At 37.7% G+C, this 13,604-nt stretch overlaps 1 protein-coding gene across 5 annotated transcripts in view; it reads left to right on the top strand.

The window, feature by feature from the left end:
• The window catches only part of GPC5 (glypican 5), a 519,876-nt gene that overhangs the window by 307,909 nt on the left and 198,363 nt on the right, over nt 1–13,604 (top strand). Inside the window, exon 8 of one of the 5 annotated variants that reach the window (XM_015851541.2) lies at nt 12,125–12,930. The exons of the other annotated variants lie outside the window; for them this stretch is intronic. Within the exon in view, the coding sequence (XP_015707027.1) occupies nt 12,125–12,129 (5 nt within the window). The 3' untranslated portion in view covers nt 12,130–12,930. Of the gene's footprint in view, nt 1–12,124; nt 12,931–13,604 lie in introns of those variants that run through there. 5 annotated transcript variants of the gene reach the window in all.

Raw genomic sequence — 13,604 nt, 5'->3', positions numbered from 1 at the left:
ACTATCAATTTCAACCATATTTCTTAAAATTAATCTTTTATAGTTCTTATGAAAAACACACAGACCATATGAACTGTTTGGTTGTCAATAACATGCTCCCAGCTGTCAAGTGTGCTGCTTTCCATTTATTGACAACTAAAACCAAAGCAAAACATAGGAAAACCCAATTCCTATAAGGAAATTAATATCCCAAGTATAATACAGCAGATTTACACTGTTCAGTGTAAATTATTCTTTTTTTTTTTTTTTTTTTTTTTTAGAAACACTGACAAACAGGAGTAGGCTTCAACATTTAGTCTACAATTCTGACTAACATGGCAAAGCCCATTCCATACTGGAGTGAACTAAGGTCTTGATCTCCACCGACTTTAATCAAAATATGTAAACTGAACTCATATGTAGACACAAGAATGTTTAAAAACCTTCAGCTCTCAGACAGTGAGGATGTAGTTCATTCACTCAGTTATCAGTGCCTACAGAAAATCATATATATTTTCTTTTATATGCTGCATTAGGGAAATTTTGGGTTCCCTAATGCAGCATGCTGGGAACATGCTGGGAACAAGAGCAATACTCAAGCTATTCTATACTCTTGTCCAGTAGAACTATCCTGACTTATTTCTTGGTTTCAGCTCTGGCTCTTCTGCTTAATGTTACTGGCTTTGAAATGGCGTGAACAGAAAGTTACACCATGACAGTGTTGTCTGTACAGAATCACAGAATTGTACCTTGAGAACTATTGGACTCTCAAGAGGATCTACACTGAAACTCCATGAGGATAGCAAGAAAAGGTTAATTTCACTACTCAAACAACAATTCTGAAAAAGAAATTTGAGAAAATTTGGCATGCCAGCACAGTACCTTTGAAAATGTCATAAACTGCAAGATATTGATGAAAGTCTCTAACTGGAGCTAGGAGCAAGTTGATCTACATGATCCAATCAGCCTATCTGAAAAGCCAATGTGCCATTTGTGTTTGCACTGTGCCACAGAGCAGATGTGCTTTGATACACAACATGTTTTACAGCTAATTAATATTAGTGTCAGTCTGGCATATTTTCTTATTTTGTCCACTTCTTTCCCTGCTTAAGCAACTGGCTTGCAGTACATCACAGCTGTCATTATAATGAGAGAAAGCATCACGATGCAGCAGAACTTAGTCAATTCAATTACATAGAAGATGCAATGAAATTATTTTTGATAGAGAAACACCTGCTAAGGCTTCTTACTAGCTAGTTTGCATTTAGATATTTTGTAAAAAATACTTATTAGAAAGTTCGTTTAAACAATTCTTTAACAAGTGTGGCAGGAAAAATATTTCCCTGATGAAAGTGTCAAAACTCTGAAGAGACGTTTGCTTCACAAGAAAGGCAGATTATACAGTCTTGTCCTAGTAAGGGTCAACTAAAGACCTCGACCATCTTTAAAAAAAATGCACAGATCTAAGACCAACACCAAGAAGCTATTTTTTTCTGAAAGAAAGAAAATTGCCAAAATATAGCAGTCTGCTATTGGATTTCTAATAATGGCAAAAATGACACAGCTATAAGAGGCCGAAGAAGCTTTTTACAGAAAAAAATGCTTAGGAAAAATGAGCTGAAGTGTAGTCAGCCTCCTCTTGAAAGCCTTACTGTTTGCATTTTAGATTAAACTCCTCCACATCAGTACTACTAGGAAGAATTACAAAATTTATCAGGTGAGTGACCCTCTAAGCAAATGCTTATTGTGACTACATGAATGTCTCCCATAAATTACTCATGCCCAGAATTAGTTTATCACATGCTACTCATCCAATTGCTCAAGAATGTATTAAATCACTACTGGGGTTCAGGTTTCCTGACTGCTATAGTGTCTACTATGTGATATTAGTATGGATAATTTTGCCTAAGAGTTGTAATAGTTTTGTGCCATTTTTCTCATAAATTAAAGTGCTTACTAAAGTAGTACTGCAATCTTGTGCAGTCCATATTAATTTGTAAAACTGCCATTCCATATTGCTCCATTTGTGGAGACTATGTTTCAGTAATATGAAAAAGATGCACAAACCATTTGTCATGACTTTGTTAACCTCTTGTTTCAAACAAGTTTGAATATTGTACCTAAAAAAAGTATATTGTCCCTTTAGGAGCTGTTTCAAAATTTCAAGAGCATTAATTCAGAAATAATTATGCATCAGGAAAAAAATAAAAATAAAGTATTCTTACAGTGAAGAATGTCAGTTCTCTTGTTAGAGATCATCGTGCCATTGATATGCATCAATAAAACTATTTTTTAAAATCTACTTTAAGAGTATACATATGGTTCATCAGTAATTTCCAAAAGTTATTTTAGAAGCAACTAAAAAAGGTTCTCATGGAAGAGTTTCTTAATGAGCTATTTTCATCAAGTACATTGAACTAACAAATAAATCAAAATGTTTTCAAAACTACAAACAACTGAGGCAACATCCACATCCACACTACAGGCTGTGTGATGAAAGGATTCAGCAAAGCCCTCTCAAAAAGAACTTGAAGATACTGGTGGATTGGAAGCTAGGCATGAACCAAGAATACAATTAGAAAAGTTACTCTCTGTAGATGGCTTACATAACTGTTTCAAATAGGTACCTTAAAGAAAGACAAGAACTTATATTAAAATATTGTCTACAGAAACCATAGGCATAATGGAAATTTGAGAACTTAGAAGTATATCTATATTCTTGGATTGAATTATTTAGAAAATCTCACTTTCCAAGCAGAAGATGGAGTCTGGATTCTTAAACTCCACTCTGAATGGCTTCCCAGAGGATTTCTGATACCATTTCAAACTAAACATGGCAAATATTTCAGCTCCACCTGTTAGGGTTTTTTCTGTTTGTCGGTTTGTTTTCTATTCATTTATCCATTCATCTATTTATTTATTTATTTATTTATTTATTTTCAGCTACTTTCAAAAGGTGATGCAAACACTTGTCTTGCAAACAATAATGAACTTTTGAGATATTTCTCTTTTTGGACTGCAGTAATGTAAGAAAGTAACACCATTTCTGTCATAATGCCTCTCGGACATTTGATAAGTTTCAGGTAGTAGCAGAGATCTGTAATTTTAATTCGCACATGGAAAATAATTTACCAGTTCATTTTCATATATGCATATTATTGAATATTGTTATTGAAACTGAAGACTAATTTCAGCTTAGCTTACTTTTCTTCAGCAATGCTCTGCAACAAATATAAGCATACTGCCACTGATAGGCAGGAAAAATGTGGAACACCTCTCCTATGAGGACAAAGTAAGAGACCTGAGGCTGTTCAACCTAGGGCAGAGAAGGCCTGAGACCTGATTATCAGCCTTTTAACATCTAAAGGGGATTCACAGGAAAGGAGACACTCTTTAGCAGGGTCTGCTGTGGTAGAATAAGGGGAAATGTTTTCAAATGAAAAAAGGGTAAATTTAGGTTAGATATAAGTAAAAGTCTTTTACAATGAGGGCGGTGAGGTAATGGAACAAGTTGACCAGTGATGTGGTTAGTGCCCTGTCCCTGAAGACTTTCAAGATAAGGATGGACCAGGTTCTGAGCAACCCAATCTAGTTTTGAATATCCCTATTTATAACAGGGGAATAAGACTAGAAGGCTTTTAAGAGCCTTTCCAAATTGGAGGATTCTATTATTCTAATTACAGACAAAATAATGTTTTTTATATTTGTGTAGTATGTACAGAAGAGATTTGGATAATTCTATGTGTGTATGTGTGTATTGAGAGTTCAAGTTACTCCTTCAGAATAATAGGGAATGAGTCTGAAATTGGACCATGAAAGTAATTACACAATGTTGTTAATGGTAAAATCATAGTTTATTCAATAGTTTTTATAAATCAATTAAATGTAATGCCTTTTTATTTTAGTGCACTATATTTCCTTATAGATATGAAAAGTTAATGTAAGCAACAACAACAACAGAAACAATGACAAAAACAACAAAGACAATAAGACCATAATATATGCTGGTTAACTCCTGAAAAGGTTAAGAACATCAAGTTTTCAAATATCATGACCTGACTTTAATGACCCAGTAATAGGCTGACATTTGCAGTACCATTTTTATGTAATAACACATCACAGGCAAAGATCATCAAGTGCAGTGTAACTGCTTATCTCAAAGGAGAAAAATAAGTAATAACAGTACAACAGAGGTTAATAATAGGTACAGGTCCAGCCTGGCTTTTATCAGTCTCTTTAGAAAATGAACTGGGAATTACTGTCAGCTTGATTGGAAAACAGAGAGGAGAAATAGATACATATGGGAGGCATCAGTCAGAGCAGAGAGACTGGTCTATGTGAAGGTTGCTTGCAAGGTTACCTGCTCTGATGCAAGGTAAAGCTGGTATTTGCATCTCAAAGCTTTGTTTCTTTCTCAACATAGTGTCACATAAATTGTCAACCCTGGGGTTTTAATTTCACAGATGTCTAAGCTCATTTTTAAATTAAAGTGCAATAATCTGTGATCCGCACTATATCTCATCATTCTGGTCTTTTCTCAGCAGAAGCTGCACTGTGATTCTTCTTTTTTTTTTTTTTTTTTTTTTTTTTTTCCTTTTACACATCAAAATTGTACTGAAAGTTAGAAATGTTATAGGGTTTCTTTTGATTGTTTGTTTGGTGCATCTTTCTGTGAAGGTTTACTTTTTTCTTCTTTTTTCTTTTTTTCGTCTAAATATTGTGTTCTATTTTTACATATGAACTCATTATTTTTTTATCTTTAAAATCTATGATCTTTATAATCCCTAGTCAGTACTGTTGGCTGCCAGATGCTTTGTAAAGATTTCAGTCTTCTCATTGTGCCTCCCTCCCTGCTTCTTTTTTTTTTTTTTTTTTTTTGTTAGTGGAGATATTGTCTTCTAAGGTACTGACTCAGAAGGAATGTAATAACCTTGAAGCAATTTAATTGCGGAGCGAACCCTACTACAATAATGCATTATTGATTTATTAGAGGAAATTATGAAATGAATTTTATTTGTAGATATTATGTTTAGACTTATATGAAAGTACAAACTTGCTTATTCCATATTGTTAGCAACAGAATTGTGCAAGCCTATGGATGATACAAGCCTGAGGGGAGTGGCTGATACTGGAGGGAAGAGCTGCCATCTAGAGGGACCTTTACTGGCTTGAGAGCTGGACCTCTGCAAACAGTAGTTCAGAAAGGCCAAGTGCACAATCCTACACCCTGGTCAGGGCAATCTCAAACATGAATACAGGCTGGGTGATGAGTGGATTGAGAGCAGTCCTGCAGAGAAAGACTTGAGAGTACTATTGGATGAAAAGCTAAACATGCTTTTGCAGCCCAGAAAGATGTCTGTGTCTTGGGCTGGATCAAATAAAGCATAGCTAGCAGGCCAAGGGAGGTAATTTTCCCCTTCAACTCTGACCTTCTGAGACTCTATTTGAAGTATTCTATCTAGTACTGAGGGCACCAGCATAAGACACTGTCATGGTTTTGTAATTTTGTAATTTTTCTATCAGTATCCACACTCTAACATCTAATGTAAAGTCATGGATACTCTACTATTGAATTGTGCTAGTCGTCACAACAGAAGAAGACGACATATCCCAGGAGACAACAGGGGTAATGAAAGGTCAACAGGAACCGGACGCTATAATCTCTTGTTCCCAGGCTGGAAGTGCCCTCCTTCTTCTCTCGAACTTCTCAGAGAGTGGTGGTAAGCGGTCCTGCCGAGTTCACCTAGAGTTCACAGATGGGCCTCTCGTTTTCGGGGACTCTCTCTCTTCTGTTTCGTTCGATTGTTAGCCTCAATTATCATATCATCTGTGTTATCTTGTATTTCGATATCATTATAGTAAATAAGGTTTTTCCTCCTTAGATTGCCACTGTTTTTATCCCATTCCCCTTTCCCCCGTCCTTTCTGGGCTCCGGGGTGGGGTATCGGGGGTGGCTTCCCTCGTGTCTACGGTGCAGCGGGAGTGGTAAAGGTGGTCTAAGTGAACTCCGTGACAGACACAAGACCTAATTTAGAGGTAGGTTTTTCTAGTGAGATGGAGTGCAATGAGCCAGACATTCTGCAAATGAAAAGAGCCGAAGAAAGTGAGATTGCTTAATCTAAGAATGGAAAACACATGGAGAGATCTGTATAAGCAGCCTTCCAATACTTAAAAGGGACTGAAAAGAATGACAGAGAAAGGTTTCTTTATCAAGGAGTGTAGTGTTAGGACAAGGGTAACTGTTTTAAACTAAAAAGGATTGTTTAAATTAGATATAAGAATTTATTCATTATTCATGCTGAGCAGATTGTCCAGTAAAGCTGTTGATACACCATACCTGGAACCATTCAAATCCAGATTGGATGGGATTATAAGCATGGGCTTATAAGCAACCTGATCGAGTGGAAAGTATCTTTCCCTATAAGCAGGAGGATTGAGGAACTAAGATGATCTTTAAAATCCTTTCCAGTGCAAAGCCTTTCTTTTGATTTTATGATTTATAGTGCTTCAAATCTCAATGCTTCAGTTTCTTGCATGTGTGCATGTGAGTTGCACACTGAATTTGGTAATTGTTACTGCTCCCAGGGGTCGCGCTCTCAAATATCTTTCAGCTCTTTATTCTTTACATAGTCTTAAGAAAAAACAAACAAACAAACAAAAAAAAAGTAGAAAAGATCGTCAAAAAGGTGCGCCAGTTATCTGCAGGCGACGCACATATGTTGCCACAGTTCAAGTATATAGCTGTTTGATACATTTTCTTTTTTATTATTACTATCTATTTTGGTTGTTGTTATCTAGGCAGATAATCTTATTAGATCAACAGAATGTCATCAAAATACGTTATTGATTGAAAGCAACAGGGAGAAGCATTTGCTGCTGATTCACAGTTAAATTGAAAAACCCCAAAAAATATTGGGGAGGGGAGAAGAAAAAAGGTATGTTCTGACTGAAATATATAATGTTTTCTTATGTTGGTTAATTGCTTTCTCCATTGTTGCATATGTAGAATTGTAGTTTGCTTAACAATTACTTCCCTTAAGGCAGAACAATTTGCAGTAATTACCTATCTTTAAGTATCATCCTAATAATATACTATACCAAGGGCAAATACCCCACAAGCCAATTTATTTTTTATTTTTATTTTTATTATTTTATTTAATTTTTTTTCTGACACTCCATGATTTCCCTGATATAAAGACTTGGAAGTTCTATGGTGTCTGCAGCTACCCTGGTATAGACTCGTGTGTACTACAGGCCTCCTGGATTCTAGGATTGAGGTGTTTTGATGAGGCCTGTCCATAAGCACTGGGAAGTAGCAGCACACTGCCCACACTTGGTACTTGATGGGGTGATCAATGTACGAGATATTGTGCTGTGCGACAACCCACATGGCAGCCATGCTCAGTCCAGACAATTCTTGCCATGCATGAGTGGAAGATAACTTCCTGATGCATGGTGTATGAGGAACTGACACGGCGGTGGGCGTTGCTGGACTTATCCTCACCACACTAAGGAAGGACTTGTAAAGGAAGTAAAAGTTGGGGGCAGCTTGGGATGTAGTGACCATGAAGTTCGAGATCCTGAGTGGAGAAGCAAAGCAAAAAGTAGAGATTGCTACCCTGGATTTTAGGAGGAGCTCAAACTTTGATCTCCTTCGGGGACGCTACTTGGGGGCTAATCTGTGGGCCAGGGTTGCTAGAAGGCAAGGGGCCTGTTGAGAGCTGGTTAGTGTTTAAAATGGCTCTTCTTTCTCAGCTCAGGATCGGTGCGTCCCTGTGACTAAGAGAATCGGGAAAGGGGTGCATTGGATGAGTTAAAGGCATGCTCATGTGCAAGCTCTCGAAAGAAGAAAGAAACATGATATGGTGGAAAGAAAAGGGTCTGGACCACTTGGTGAACAAACAAGAATGTAGTCAGGGGACTGCAGAGATGCGACAGGGAAGGCCAAAGCCACCTGGAGTTGATATCATAGCTAAGGGAGATAAAGACATAATAAAAAAGGCTGTTTTAAAAATACGTTAACAGCAAAAAGGAAGGCTAGGGAGCAATGTGGGCCCATACTAAGTGAGGGGGGGCACTCTGGTAATGGGGATGCTGAGAAGGACGGAATACTGAAGCCTTCTTTGCTTGCTGTCTTTAAGTGAATGGCTCTCCTCCAGTAATCCCCAGACCCTGGAGGGTTGATGAGAGTCCTGGGGAATGGGAGATTTCCACTTTAGTCAGGGAAGAGGTGGTCTGTGCAGTGCTAGGAAACTCTAAGGTCCAGTAAATCCGATGGATACCTGATGGGGTGCATCCACGGGTGACTGAGAGAGCTGTGCGGAAGGTAGTTGCTGAGGCCACTCTCTGTAATGTTTTTCAGAGGGTCTTGGAGAACTGCTGGAGGGGTGCCTGAAGACTGGAAGTATGGCTCAATGTCACTCCAGTCAAAAAAGGGTCAAGAGGAAGGATCCCGTGGTAACGCTATAGGCCAGTCAGGCCCTCACCTCTGTTCTCAGGGAAAGGGTGATGGAACAGCTTGTTGCTGGATGCCATCTACAGACAACTGGGTGTATAGGAGGTTGATCAGGAGTACCCAGCAATGGGCCTCACCATAGGGGAGGTTCAGTGACCTGTGACCAACGTTGGTGGCCTTTTATGGAATGATGTACTAGCTGGGTGGACAGGGGGAGGAGGTAGATGTACGTCTACCTATGATTTTCAGTAAGGCTTTTGTATACTGTCGCCCATGACATCCTCTAACAAAGTGAGGAAGTATGGGATAGATGCGTGTGACGTGAAGTGGTGAGAATTGGCTGACTGGCAGATGTATCAGAGGGTTGTTGGTTGGCGGTGTGGTGTCGGCTGGAGGCCTCTGTAACTAGCGCATCCCCCAGGGATCTGTGCTGGTTCCGGTCTGTCCAACCATCCTTCATCAACGATCTCTGTGATGAGGGGATAGTGACTCACCCTCAGCAAGTGTTTCTGGATGACCAGAAAGTGGAGGGATTGGGCTGACACGCCGAAGGCGTGCTGCCATTTCAGCAAACCTGGACGGCTGGTAGAGGCTGGGCAGTTAAGAAACCGGATGAGGTTTAACAAAATGCAAGTGTAGAGTCTTGCATCCTGGTAGTAGACATAATTGTCATGTCACTCAGTTACAGGCTGGGGGAAGACTCTGCTGGAGAGGAGCTCTTGTCTGAGAGGGACCTGTGGCATTCTGGTGTACGACAGATTGACCTTGAGCCAGCAGGTGCCCTCTTGTAGACCAGAAAAGCTCAATGGCATATTCCGGGTATGTATTTAAAAAGAGGGTACCACAGCGTCAAAGCGAGGTTGATCCTCCCCCTGCTACTCTGACCCTTGGTGAGGCGCTCAGTACTGGAGTATTGTGTTCCAGTTCTGGCTCCCAGTACAAAAAAAAGACAGGATCTCTTGGAAAGAGTCCAGCGGAGGTGCCACTAAAGATGGTGAAGGGCGTGGAGCATCTCGCCCTATGAGGAGAGACTTAGGGGAACTGGGTTCGGTGTTTAGCCTTGTAAGAGAGCTGAGAGGGGAACTGTGATCCAGGTTTATAAATACCTGAGTGTGGGAGCCAGTGTGGTGATGTCTGGTCTCTTTTCGGGATGTAAAACATGTGGCGTGGGATAGACTAGGGGTACATGGTGAATGAAAGTACAGCGATAGGAACGGAAGTCTCCGCACAAAAGTGCTGCGGAAGAAGCTTCTTTTACAGTGCGAGGTGAATGGCAGACATCTGGGCAACAAGGCTGCCCAGGAGAGGTGGTGGATGCTCTCCTTTCTTTGAGCGAAATATTTAAGACCACCACCTTGACGCCTACCTGTTGGTAGACGGTAGAGATTTAAGGGAGCCTGCTTTGGCAGGGGGGTGTGGACCGATGATCCTCCGAGGTCCCTTCCAACCCCTACAATTCTGTGATTCTGTGATTCTGTGAATGCACCAGGAGTATTAATTGAAATGTTCCTGTACCTTCTGAGCTCAATATTTTTCAAAGAAGTATCTAACTAACATTGAGAGAGGTATTCATCCATTCATCTCACTTAAATGTAGGTATCTGTATTGGATTTAATTATCTTTAAAAAAAAAAAGTGAGAATTCCCAGGACATATTTCATTCCACAGTTGAATGCAATGCAAAATTCAGTTACCTAAATACCATATGAAATATTCTAAGACAACCATAACTTGGGATCTGCTAGATGTTTTAAGCCATTTTTCTAACATTTGGAAAACAATTTAATACAAAAAAAAAAAAAATAGATAGATAGATAGATAGATAGATAGATAGATAGATAGATAGATAGATAATTAAAGGATCTGAGATTTGTTTTTGTCTTCTGAAACTGCAGTAGGTCAGGTGGGATATCTGAGATCACATCAGATGTCGCTTAGACATGTGCAGTTGATTGAGTTCCCTGGACTGAGGTGAATCATCTCCTAGATGATCTTATTTCTCTCCATTGTCTGTGGAAGGAAGTTTGAAGTACATCCAGGTTAGCATGTTCAGATGAATACTCCCTGGAAGTTGTAAAATTTCCTTCCTTACCACTGCATTAATCTGAGAGATGCAACTCTCCAATTATAGGCCTTGTATTCATCTGAGTTATTTTTGAATTTAACCTTGACAAATGAGTTGTATTGTAAGAGTAACTAGTACTAGAAAATAAACTAGTTCCATACTATAACAGTATGTATAACACTATATAATTACAAAGTGAGAATATGGCGGTGACAAGGGCAGGGGCAGAAAATAATTACCTTATTACATATTAAAAATACATGAGCCTGACATGATAATAAATGCATTACAGACTTATTTTGAGCATCTTGTTTTTTTCTTGTCAGTACAGTACAGTCACAACAGTGACTGTTGTGAGACTATTTGAAGAGCAGCATTGTGTTGAAAAATCAGTCACTCCTACAAATGCAATGTTCTTTGCTGCTGCTGGAACTGGTGAAATAAGTGAGTCTCAGTCCTGTGAGAAATAAGCTTATCACAGGATCTTCCAATGGACTTAAGACTCTACTTTTATTTTTATTTTTTTCCAGAACATTTATTGCCTGGTAAAAAGTCCCTGTCGTTACCAGGACTTCCTTTGTTAGTCAAGAACACCAGCACTAGAAGGGATAATTATAATTATCTCTGTATGCCTACTTTTCATTCCTTCCCAGTCACCAAATTTAGATTAACAAAGAACGTAAGAACTTTATCCAAATATATTATGCAAGCTGACAATTTTCACTTCTTGTTTTTTCACTCTTGTTGCTCACTGTAACATTTTTGCACACTCTGAAAAGATACATTTTAAGTGATGCCTATCAGTTCTTTGGACTCATCCATTACACGGTAAACTTCAATTTAGCATATTCAGTTTTTGATGTAATGAAAATCACTTGACAGAAGTTGATATGCTGCAAAATAAGTCTCAGATGCTTCATTATGTATTCATAGATAGGTGAAATTTGTGGTGATTATTCACACCTCTGAAATGTGTATCATTGGATTAACAGCTATAAGAAGCACATTTCTGAAGGTTAGCTTAATAATATTGCTTTTTCTACCACAGATAACATGTATTTGTAATAACATTATATTCTGTGAGTAAAAATAAATAAAGTACTATAACTGTGCAGAATAGTCACTACTATGCTAAATTTATCACTGACTGAAAAAGCCAGGTTTGGAAGCTTTGGCTGATCTAAATTATCTATATGGATAAGCACCACTTCAAAAGTGCTGGAAAGTAATTTCAAAGTGCTACTTTCTTACTATGCCTGAGATCCTAGAAGTAGGGACAGTCACAGTAAATTTACATAACTAAATATGGAATTGTTTGCTTCATATTATTTCAACTAACGAAAGAAATTCCAGAAGTGTAATCATGTTGTCAGAATCCTTGGAGTTGGAAGGAACCTTAAATAGCCATCCAGTCCAACTCCTTTGCAATGAACAGGCATATCCACAGGTAAAGCAGGTTGCTCAGAGCCCCATCCCACCTGAACTTGAATGTCTCCATAAATGGAGTATCCACTACCTCTCTAGGCAATGTGTTCCAGCACCTAACCACTCTCATAATTTTTCCTTATATTTAACCTGAATTTACCATCTTTTAGTTTGAAACTGTTTCTCCTTATTCTGCCACAGCATAATTCATTCAGGAAACCTGCAGTGGCATAACACTAGTTCATCATGCTGTGGATTCATTTGGAAGCAAGACAACAAAGTAAGTTTTCATTCCTAGATAATTGTACAACTAAATAAATGATATCTCTGTGGGCTACTACAGAATCTTTTTGAAGGGGAAGGAAAAAAAAACAAACACAAACACAACAAAAAACATATGGAAAAGTAATGCATTGTCCTTTAATTTAAGCTGTGAAAAAATTAAGTATAAGTTGATGTTTGTATTCAGTGTGTATAGGGCTTATACAAATACATGCAAACACATATCTACATGTATTTATAACATTTACAATACATGTGAATTATTTTATCCAGAATAATTTTCAAATTAATTAGACTACCTGGAATAGATTTTCGCTGTGCTCACATCTTCTTGGTGTCAATGAATGCAAATGTGTGCCTTTTTTTTTTTTTTTCCACATGAAGGAATTCAATAGAAATTCAGTGTTTAGTCCCTAGTGCCATACCATTAATGTCTACATCTGACACTGTGGGCCAACATATTAAAATAGGAAGCATTACGTTTAGAGCACCTCTCGTAAAATATACAATACTATCAATATATAAGGAACAAAACATTTTAATGTTCAATATTTTTCTTGAAATTTTAAAAGAACAGAGGAACAGAAACATAGAACTAGTGAGATATCTGACCTTGCTTTGGTGAAGCAAACACATAACTCTAGTTCAGTGGCAGTGGTTTCAATTCAGTGTTAATCAGTGCATGTGAATATATCTGTAACACCTATAATGGAGAAGAAAAGAAAGCAAAGAAGAGAAAGGAAAGGAGAAAAGAAGGAAAGAAGAAAGGAGGAAGAAAGGAGAAAAGAAAGGAGAAAGAAAAGAAAAGAAAAAAAGAAAGAAAGAAAAGAAAAGAAAGAAGAAAAGAAAAGGAAAGAAAAGAAAAGAAGGAAAGACAAGAAGAAGAAAGAAAGAAAGGAAAAAAAGGAAAAGAAAAAGAAAGATAAAAAAGAAGAAAGAAAAGAAGAACGAGAAAAAGAAAAAAAGAAAAGAAAAGAAAGAAAGAAAAGAAAAGAAGAAGAAAGAAAAAGAAAAGAAAGAAAGAAAGGAAAAGAAAGGAAAAGAAAGGGAAGAAAGGAAAAGAAAGGAAAAGAAGGAAAAGAAAGTGGAAAAAGAAAGAAAGAAATGAAAGAAAAGAAAAGAAGGAAAGAAAGGAAAAGAGAAAGGAAAGGAAAGGAAAGGAAAGGAAAGGAAAGGAAAGGAAGGAAAGGAAAGGGAAAGGAAAGAGGAAAGGAAAGAAAGGAAAAGAAAGGAAGGAAAGAAAGAGAAAGAAAAAGAAAAGAAAAAGAAAAGAAAAGAAAGGACAAGAAAGAAGAAAGAAAGGAAAAAAAGAAAAGCTTAAAGGAAAGGATAAAGTAAAGGAAAGAAAAGAAAGGAAAAGAAAGAAAAGAAAAGAAAAGAAAAGAAAGAAAAGAAAAGA

The sequence above is a fragment of the Coturnix japonica genome, chromosome 1 (genome assembly GCF_001577835.2).
Source record: "Coturnix japonica isolate 7356 chromosome 1, Coturnix japonica 2.1, whole genome shotgun sequence".
Taxonomy (NCBI): domain Eukaryota; kingdom Metazoa; phylum Chordata; class Aves; order Galliformes; family Phasianidae; genus Coturnix; species Coturnix japonica.
The sequence above is the reverse complement of the archived record's forward strand: the minus strand, read 5'-3'. Positions and strand labels throughout refer to the sequence as shown.